This window comes from Orcinus orca, chromosome 2, assembly GCF_937001465.1.
Source record: "Orcinus orca chromosome 2, mOrcOrc1.1, whole genome shotgun sequence".
Lineage (NCBI taxonomy): Eukaryota > Metazoa > Chordata > Mammalia > Artiodactyla > Delphinidae > Orcinus > Orcinus orca.
In genome coordinates, this window is record NC_064560.1 from 173,474,647 (window position 1) to 173,485,331 (window position 10,685).

Here is a 10,685-nt window from a genome sequence, read left to right on the forward strand (position 1 = left end):
GGAACTGCTCTGCTGTACGCCGGCCCTATGCTGGAGTGACAGGAAAACTTTCTCATTCCTGTGAGAGAGAAATCAGCACTGTAAATCACATTGGTTTCCTTTGTTCTCCTCTGATGTACCAAGGTACCTGTGAACAGCTACATAGCTCCATCTCAAAGGCCACTTCTCATTTATTTGAATTTTCCCTAATACCTAGTACATAGTAGGTAGGCTCTGTACGTGACTAACTTAACTATTCATCCATCCCCTTCATGCTTCTCTTCTGCATAGCACACACTCATGACTAGGGGGTCCCTCAGCGGAATTAGAATGCCTTCAACTAAAAAATACTTGTTAAAAAAAAGTCAAAACTGTAATCATAACAAATGGCATCATTTCTACAAAACACCTTCTATAAATCTAGTTAAATAGATTACCTTTTAGCACATTGATTTAAACCGAACTAACTAGGGTTTTATGTGCTCCTTTTTGCTAGAAGAAGCTGCTGGTGTAGTTAAGGAAGGTCGCTGCCTCTAACTAGCACCCAGGTTTGAACCTCCAGAGTATACGTGTTACACAGATGCAAGTCAGGCATGTTTCCCTTTGTTTTACATTTGAGAGCCTTTAAAAAATAAATAGTTCATCCTCTTTTTGCCACTCCTGGTGCTGCTTGTGTGCACATTCAGTACTGACCTGGTACCTTTTCTCTTTTGTGAAATGGCAGCTGCGGAGACTCTGTTGTTTCCCATGACCGATGGAAAACCCAAGGAAGGAGTCAAGGCTAAGAACGATCATATTAATTTGAAGGTGGCGGGGCTGGACAGTTCTGTGGCGCACAGATTAAGACTAAGCATACGCCACTTAGTAAACTAATGAAGGCTTACTGTGAATGACAGGGTTTGTCATTTGAGGTAGGTCAGATTCCAGCTTAATAGGCAGCCAATTCATGAAACAGACACACTGTGAGAGCAAAATAACTTACTGGATTATGAAAGAGAAGGGCTGAATGAGCATGCCACTAATGGAGGAGGGGGCGCTGTCATGGAACCAGCATTCTGCCCCAGTTGTTGTCGATCAAAACATAGCATTGGTCATTTAGCTTAAAAAAAATAAAGGGAATATGCTCGTGTATATCACCAGTTACTTTAAGTACAGTAAAGGAGTGAGGAAATGGTACACGGAAGAACAGAGAAATCCATACTATAGTAGCCAAGATGCCGTCAGTGTGTTCCAGCAGCAGACAGGAGGTGTCTGCTATGAAGGGAACTTGCTCTTTACTCCAGATCTCAGTTCCCACAGACCAAGAAGACCTTCGCAGTCAGAAGACTGCAGTTTGGTTCTCCCACATCCTGACTACTACAGTATGGACTTCTCTATTCTTTCATATACCCCTTCCTCACGTCTTTATTGTAGTTGAAGTAACTAGTGTACACAAGCATATTGGCTTTTTTTTTTTAAGCTAAATGACCAGTGTTATGTTTTGCTTGACAACAACTGGGGCAGAATTCTGGTTCTGTAACAGTCCCCCCTCTCTCCATTAGTGGCGTGCTCATTCAGTCCTTGTCTTTCATATTCAAGTAAGTTATTTTGCTCTCACTGTTTAACGGAAATCAAACAAACAAAAATCCTCACATACCTTGTTCCATTGGAGAATTTTAATGTTTTTCACTTTATCACTGTAAAACCCAGGGCAGTTTTATAACTTTTTTGTACATAGCTGTTACGTGTAAGGCAATCTGTCTTTAAGCAGGGATAAATTACTCTAAACGAAATGAATCCTAGATAATTTTCCCATCAAGTATCTGGTTGCTTAAATAAACTTCTTGATTGACATGAAAGAAAGAGTCATACAGTAGCTAGCATTTACAGAATGCCTGTGTGACCCTTGTATTAATCCCATCTTGAACAGATGAGGTGACTGAAACACAGAGAGATGACTTGGGTGAATTGCCCGCAGTGGTTCAGGCTCAGTGTAGGAGCTGGGGTTTGAATCCAAGTCTGTCCAATGCTAAAAGCCCTGCTCTTGGGAATTCCTTGGTGTTACAGTGGTTAGGACTCCACGCTTCCATTGCTGGGGGCCCGGGTTCAATCCCTGGTCAGGGAACTAGGGTCCTGCAAGCTGCACAGCGCAGCCAAAATAAATAAATGAATGAATGAATGAATAAATACATGCATGCCCTGCTCTTTTCACAGCGTTATGCTGTCTCCTTTGTTTCCTGGCCACTCAGAGTCTCCTAAACAGCCTGTTGTTGCTTTTCAGGATATGAGAGAACCATCCGCCTCGCTAATGTTTTTATTTATATTGATTTAATTATATTGAGGCACAATATAAATATTTAAAGTGGTTTGCATTGGAACTGCAAACCAAATGCTATGAGTTTCTTCCATTTCATTAAAAGTTACTTAATCTTTACATTGTTCCCTATATTAAAGCCAAGCAGAATTTTATCAGGCAGTTGCCTCAAAGTTATAATCTGGAAAATCTTTCTATAATGAAACCCATATGTCATGGGCGAAAGGTGCAAAGCCCTGGCATAGAGGGCTGGTCTCGTGAGAGATTCTGCACCCAATCTCGTTAACCAGGGTGCCTCTGGTAATCCCTCTGCCCTCACTGGTGAGAAATCAGTCTGTACCACTGAATCTTTTTCAACCAGCCACCGGAAGATTTACCGCAGAGAAGACAGTTTGGGGATAGTCATTGTGGAAAGGGAGCCAGAGGCAAGGCTAAATGTAGGATGGCGGAATTGGAGAGTCTAAAGAAGAGATTACATTAAAGCACACACCACCTTCACAGCAAGCAGAATGGAGTCCTCCCTTCAGCCCTGACCTCTCTAAAGTATACCCAGGTATTTGCAGCTGCTGTGAACCTGACAGCCCTAGGGAAACTATGAAGGGGTGACAGAAACTGCATCAACCTGGAAGTTGATTCTAGTTTATCCATTTGCTGTCTTTAAATGTGTCCCCTGTCCCACACTCAGCAGCAGTTCACATGTTCACCCTTTGGTGAGAGTCCTGACTATGGCTTTCTCAGTTTATGGTCTGTGCCCAGCATAGGAGGGCCTGTAAATCATGACTTGACGTGGAGGTCATGCTTCTCTTCTGCAGAGCATACACTGGTGGCTGATGACCAGTGGATCCCTCTGAGCTTAGTGATTCGACTGTGGTAGCAGTGTTGCCTTCCTGTTGAATCTTGTAATCCTAGAGAATCAATCCAGAACCAGAAAATAGTTAAGAAATGGTGTTAACTCCAGATAAAACTTTCTCTAGCAACTTTATGGTCCCCAGGATCGTCTTCTAACACATTGTGGGAAAAGAGAAGCAGGAGAGAAGGCAGGAATTGGAAGTGCCAAGCTGAAGAGTATGTAATCTTACCCTGGTCATTAGTGCAAGAATTATACCAAGTGGTAACTGTTGGAAAGAAGGGATGGAACTAGGCAGGAGGACATAGAAATACCTTACTGTCCTCTGTCAGCAAGCATAGATTTCTCTAAAGGTTTTTTCCCAAAGAGATTTGAAATCCTTGGTGGGAGTTTTTTAGTAAAACACATTTACGTTATAAATCCTACTGGAAGGGGTGTATGTGTGTGTGTGTGTGTGTGTGTGTCTGTGTGTCTGTGTAGAAGAGGAATACAGAATAGTAGCAGAAGGCTGTCTCCCTACTCCTAATGGGATTTTGTAGCAGCATGTGTGAGTTTGTTTCAGAAGTCAAAAACGAACAGATGTTGGTATAAATTACCTCTGTGTCTGATGTCTTGCAAATTAAAAGCGCGGTTGGCATCGCTAAACAATTTCACTAGGTTTGGGGGGGTGTGTAGTTAGCGGGTGGTGATTACTATAGCAGGTCGGTAAGAATCTTTACATTGCAGTAGAACAGGAGAGCCAAGGATAAAGAGATGAGGAATAATATAAGGGGTATATGAATTAATCAGAGATGTTAACATCTCTGATGACAAGTGAACAGGAGGGCATGGGCTCCGGAGCAGCCCCTGACGCACAGCAATTTCTCTGCACAAAAAGGGGCTGGTGCCTAGGATGTGAGTTACAGGGCACAGCCCTCTGTTAGGGAGCAGCTAGCTGTGTCACACATTTGTGTATCTCCTATATAGGAACAGCGAGTAGGCAAACTTCCACCCCTCCCACGTGAAAGATGATGTCTTTTGGAATACTTCTACTTTTACGGTGGTTCGCTGCAGCTCTGTGTACTTAATTAGGTTGAAGGGGGAGGAATGACTGAGTGGAAGGGGGGTTGTTAAAAAGGATTGGTTAAATTCAAGGAGAGCTTGCCACTGAGAGACTTTGGAATATCCTTTTTTTTTCCTTTTAAATCCTTTTGATCCCTCGAATAGATTGGGTCTTGTAAAATTTTAAGTCTTAAAATATTGGTCATTCTCCCATTTGGGGAAGAAAAGAGCAAAGAATTGTGGGACATGAAGGACAGTAGGCAGAAATAATTAGTAAGGTCAGTACAGTGCTCCTGGCCCAGGATTTTTGGAATAGGGCTCTGTTCTACCCAGCTGAGTATTGTATTACTCAAGTCTGATTTCCAGAGCACCTGCTTCTAGCCACTTTGCAGGATCATTTGATACTGTGTTTAAATTCATTAATAAGCACTGGAGAGTAGGCAGAAAACCTATCCAAGTAGGAATAAATGATGCGACCCACTCTGGCCAAAAGTATAAGTCAATTCCTATAGATCAGGCTGAGGGAAAAGATTCCAAGGAATGGGATTTTCGAGATTGCTAGCCTCCCTTATCACAATTCATTCACTTATTCACTTAGGAAATACTGCATGCAAGAGAAGGAATAGACTACTTACCCTCCTCTGAAAGGCGCTGTGTTAATAATACCACTATACCAAGCATGATCATGGCTGAATACCCGAGAGGGCGGGGCAGGTGGCATTAATATGCTACTCATTTTACAGATGAAGAAACTGAGGCGCAGAGATCTTTCCCATCTCAAGGTCTCGCCCAGCTGATAAATATTAGAGTTGGAACTTAAACTGCATTCAGATCCTGTGTTCTCTGAAAGAAATCCATGCTCCCTCCCCTGGGCAATAAAATACTTGTTTGGATTTCTTCTAGAGTAGTTAGTCCTTGTCCCTGGATCTCTCCATGAATCTGGCACTACTTCCATCAAGGGAAATGACTTTTCTTGCTGAATAAGCAAGGTAAATTTTAAAAGAATCCCACAATGTAGAGAATGGAGCAATGAGGGTCACTAACAAGTCTTATTGTTTGTCTGTGAAATGGAAGGAAACTAACTTTACTCTGTTCCTACTTGGTTCTAGTTCTTTTGTATATTATCATTCATCCAGCCAACATTTATTCAGCAGATACCGGGTCCAGCACTATGCTAGGTGCTGGTGATAAAAAGAATAATAAAACACAATCTCTGCCCTCAGTTCTTCGACTTCCATGGAGGAAGACAAGTATATCAACAAGTAATTGCAAGTCTTATAGGAACTTCGTATGTATGGGATTTGGCGTAAACCCACTAAGGAAGGAATGGTCAGTTTGATTTGGGCCAGGGTACGGTTGAGGGCACATGAGACAAGCCCAACGCTGGGGCTTCCATTCCTAGTTAATGGGATTTCCTTTCCCTTTGTTGGAGCTTTGGAACTTGTGAAAGATGGGGAATGTATAGACTGCAGTTACCAAAAGCTTTCCTGGTTACAAAGTTTGTATTGTTTTATTTCTTCCTTGTACAAATAAACCAAGAACTATTAAATGTAGATGGTGGGGTGGGGGAGTGGGAGCCCATTCATCTAGCACCATTTGTTCTGCACCGGGGAAGGGAAGCAAGGAGGCTAGGGTGAAGGTCCTTCTCACCCCTGCAGGTGCCTCCCTAGCCACCTCACTCCTTTGGCCAAGATGGAGACACGTCCTTGGAAGCCACAGGGCACCATAGCCTGCTGTGTGTTCACTGCATGGTTCCAGAAGGCTTCTGGCCCCCAGGCCAGCCACTGGAAACTTTCAGCACTGTTACATCCATTTAAGAGACATAAAAAGATGATCTTGTGGGGATGAGGATGAAGGGGGTTATGCCACGTACAATTTTTGAGGATTTGCTTGACAGAGCTAAAATGGGGGGCTTCTGGAGTGGGTCTTGTAACTGAGAAATGTTTTACTTTCATTTCAGAGCCTCATATGTAGGAAAGTAGCTGTATAAACCCTCTTGTAACTACAGCATTCAAAGATTGATGGTGCTGAAAGTGAGAAAAAGACACATAAACCTTGCCTGGCTATATTAAATATCTAAGGACTGACAATGCCAAGAGAGAGAAGACCAAAGCTCTATACACCCTACTTTATTACTCCATCCACAGATGAACTGCACTGAGGGAATATAAACTCTGTTACATTACAGTATCCAGGGACTACCACTGCTGAGAGATGGGGTAAATAATCTCTAATTTTGATTTGAGATTATAAATGTCCAGAGACCAACAATCCAGAAAAGACTCTAATCTAATCTTGGTTGGATTTTAGCCTTCAAGAGCAAACCCAAGGGTAAATGATAAAGATTTCCCCAGTTGGCCTGCGCGTTATAGTAATTACCAACTTCAGAACAGTTTGGTACAGTTTGTTGTCAATAGTGGTTTGTTTTTCTCCCATTTTGGAGGTTAGTAGAGATTGAATCTGTTATGGTAGCAACTTTGTATACAATTTAAATCAATCTGCATTCTTAAATTAAGTCTTCCTGTGAACGCTTTTTCAGATTTTAGGTCTTCATTTATCTTTCATTTGCTTTGTGATTCCAGCCAGAGAGATGACACGGGGGAAATTCCTCAACATTCTAGAGAAGCCCAAGAAGTAGCAGCTGCTTGCGGACAGGATGCCCTGGGGACTGGAACCGTGCTTCCCTCCCAGTGCAGTTCTGATGACGTGCACCTCACTGCTTCCTGCCCAGAGGCCGGAGGGTGCACCTCCAGGACTGACCCTCTCCCCTGCTCCTGGCACTCTGCGCTTCTGAGGACATTCGGCGGCAAGAGAAGAATCTGCTCTATCCAAGGATCTGTGGTGCAGTTATTCATTCAGCTTCTAGACTGTGACCGTCTCAGCCTCGGATGTTGGTAACACCAGAAGGTATATCATTCTTAAAGGTCAAAGTCCTGCTTTCTCGTTTCCGGAAATGATTCTGGAGCTCCAGGATCTTACAGTTGATTTGATTCAGTGATAGCAAAGTCAGTTGAGATGTGTTGATGGGACAAGTTCTTTTGAATTGTACTTGATCTCTTAGGAGGTGTTTATGATGCAAGGAGACCAGAGACCAATTAGATTCTGGACCAGGCCATGCAGCTTGGCCTGCAAGCTCACCACTGTATACTAGGTTCCAGGAATCCCCAGCTGGAGAAATGCTTTTAAAATTCTACATCTCTCAAGAGAGTCCCATCCCCCAATGCCTTGCATTCCCCACCTCCCAGCCCCCACCATCAGTCTGACTCCAGGGAAGGGGATCCCTGTGAATCAGGTCCCTCCTGGGATTAGCTTGTACAGTGAAAGGCATATGTAGGGTTGCATTGGGTTCTAGACCTCCAGACCAACTTAAAGGTAACAGAAAGGACTTTTGAGTTCTAGTTAATCTGTTACAGATTCAAGTGAGAAAGTCAGTATGGCCTGAAAGATAGGAGAAGGGGAGACTACTTGCAGGAGTTCCCATTTGATTAAAAACTAGAAACTCTACTTGACCTTAAAGGAATGTGCTGTGGAATGGTGGCAATGTTTTGCCCCCCTTGTCCCATCTCACAGCACAGATTAGATATTCCACCCATGTGACAGAAACACACACACACACAAGAAAAAGAATTCCCTGACTTTACAACTCTTATGGAGCTCTTTGCCAGTTATCTGTCTCTATGTTAAAACCTGAAAATCTAGCCCGTGGGTAAAATTGATTATACATGTTCTCCTTATTTTGTCTTATAAGCCAGCCCCCGGCTCTGTTGTTTGTAGAAGCACATGGGGTTTCCTAAACTTTATGAAAAGAACATCCATGTGGCAGTAGTGTGTTGGTGTTTGGACACAAGGAATGTTGTGGTCAAGGTTTTGGTCCCGAGTGTCTGCTAGGGCACAAAACTATTCAGTTTAATAGCTGGTTCATTAACCATTTTCTGACACTTCTGCCTTGTTTCCCATGCTAGAGTTAAGGTTGGATTTTTCTCTCATTTGCACCATTTGACCATCCATGCAATTTTACCTATTGATAAGTGGGGTGGAATTTAACACAAGACATAAAGGAGAGTATGAGAAGGAAAACATTCTGCTTGGGTGCTATATAGAAGGTTAGGCTATAGAGGCTTTGATTTTAAGTATAGCTTATTATTGACATTCCTTTATCTTAAATGCGGTTAAAGAATGTGAAAGATGGGGAGAGAGAGAGAAAGGGGGGTGTGCAAAAACTAGTGCCATAAGGTCAAATTCTAACTTTGCTCTGTTTTTGAGAGTTGATGACGTCAGGCACTTCTAAGTGCTTGGGGAAATTGAGAAACATATGGAGAACATTGGGATACCTCCCCCAAACCAACTCCAGTCTGTAAACTGAAGCTATGTAGTTGGTTTTTTGGTCTGCTTTGGCCTCTTCCTTTTACTGTCATCTTATTCACCAGCACTTAATGTAAGTAGATGTTTTAGAATTGTGATATTTATTGGTTTTGTATTTGCCGTCCTTAGAGATGTTAATGATGTATTTTTATATTGATAATATAAATTTATGTACAATGTGTGCATGTATGTATTTCAGGGTGTTAGAGGACTGTACTTTGTATATGGTGGTGTCTATGTCATCATAATAAATATTTCCCTTTTATAGGAGAGTGAGTTTTTCCTCAAAAGGCCAACTTGCACATTTAAAGCATAGACTTCGTCAGAAAGCGCAACTGTAATGGCAGATGACCCACTATCTTCCCTTTAATATCACAGTGGGTGGTGTGGGGCTTTATGGTCATCTACTGCGTGGTCTCTAGCTGCCATTCTGTCCTACCAGCCACCCAGCTCATTACTGCTCACCTCCCTAAACAGTGTTTAAAAATCTTTAATACCGGGGCTTCCCTGGTGGCGCAGTGGTTGAGAGTCCACCTGCCGATGCAGTGGATGCGGGTTCGCGCCCCAGTCCGGGAAGATCCCACATGCCGCGGAGCAGCTGGGCCTGTGAGCCATGGCCGCTGAGCCTGCGCGCCCGGAGCCTGTGCTCCGCAACGGGAGAGGCCACAACAGTGAGGGGCCCGCGTACCGCAAAAAAAAAAAAAAAAAAAAAAAAATCTTTGATACCTCGCCTCCTCTACTAATAAAGTCTAGATCCATCATCCTGGCATTTAAAACTCTCTACATCTAATCCTAATCAACCCTCCAGTTTGGTTTCCTTTCTCTCCAGTATATGAAGTCTCTGTTCCAGTTAATCTGAACAGTTCCCAATTCCTCACTTACATGCCTTTGTTCTTGCCATTGAGTTCCTAGAAAGTCTTGCATCCTTTTCCTACACATCAACCTATCCTTCTTGTAAACCCCACATGATCCAGCTGGACATAATCCTTCCCCCTCCATTCCTACAGCATTTTTGTATACCTCCTTATGACTCTTATTACTACAATCCACCTTATATTTAAGTCAACTGAGTACATGTCTTAATTGCCCCGCTAAATTATCTGCTCTCTGAGATTGTGGCTGTCTCCCACACATCTAGTTCTTTGTCAGTGTCTTCTTTGAACTGGGGGTTCATGACCTACCTGTTTGCATGCTTCCAGTTAAACGTGACAGATCAAAAACAAATACTTCTCTGCCACCTGCGAAAACCATTAGTAAGCATTTCTTTACAACTCTGTTCAGGAACTAAAGAGGAAGTGCTAATCAGTACTACTGCTTTCACCCACTGATAGTGTACCTGCTCCAGACCAGAGCATATGCCCTTTTAGAAAAAACATTCCCGTTTAAGGAAAGCAAATTGCTTAGCATCATTGATTCAGCATTGTTTCCCAAGAAGACATCTGGGTGGACAGTAGATTTCTCTGATCTAGAAAAGCATGGCTGGTTGATTGACTGAAAAGGTACAGCCTGACAAATATGCTGCTCTAAATCTTTAGAGATGATTTTTCGCATAAATAAGTATCATTTGCCTACAGGTTTGTCTTCTCTTTTCTTTTGCTGTTCCACATACCATCCATGCCTCGCATCTGTTGCCCGTGAGCAGCACCAGTCCTGAGAAGCATAGCGCTGGTGCCTGGAAGCACATTTTCAAATTCTTATTCTAAGCTGTTCTCACCAACGGTCTCATTGCTTCTTGCTCTCTTCTGTCTCTCAGGTTTTAGGCCTCAGCTGATTTGCTTGGCTTTCTTTTCATTGTTGGAGCAGTAGAAGTTCACAGGCTATCAATTGCATTGATATCAAAATGCTATCATTAATTTATCTTTTTGTTACCTACTGATTGTATTTTTTTAAATGGACAACTGCTAACTGCTCCTTGTTTTTGGTCCTCTGGCTGCAGGTTATTTTAGCTCCTCTGTCTTCTGAACTCGCCCAAATCAGAGCAGTGAAAACAAAGCTGGTGAAAGTCATTCCATTGCCCCTGTGGCTTCCGAAGGGTGTTTGGACTTCCATAAGGGCTTTATAATAAAGCCAAGGAATTTCATTTTCAGTGGGATGCTCTGGTCCCTTCTGTTTCCTCCAGGATTAAGGCATCACAGGAAGGTAAATGCAGAGCAGGAAGGGAGG

General features: G+C 42.8%; 1 protein-coding gene across 2 annotated transcripts in view; it reads left to right on the top strand.

Moving 5' to 3' along the window:
• LIN52 (lin-52 DREAM MuvB core complex component) overlaps nt 1-8,787 on the top strand; it is a 118,132-nt gene extending 109,345 nt beyond the window's left edge. The window contains exons 6-7 of one of the 2 annotated variants that reach the window (XR_004475805.2): nt 6,121-6,379; nt 6,743-8,787. Coding sequence is in view for 1 of the 2 variants with exons in the window: in XM_004262231.3 (XP_004262279.1) it covers nt 6,743-6,798 (56 nt within the window). In the remaining variant the exon portion in view is untranslated. The remainder of the gene's footprint in view (nt 1-6,120; nt 6,380-6,742) is intronic. The other variant, XM_004262231.3, reaches the window with a different exon arrangement.
• Nucleotides 8,788-10,685: the final 1,898 nt, after the last annotated feature.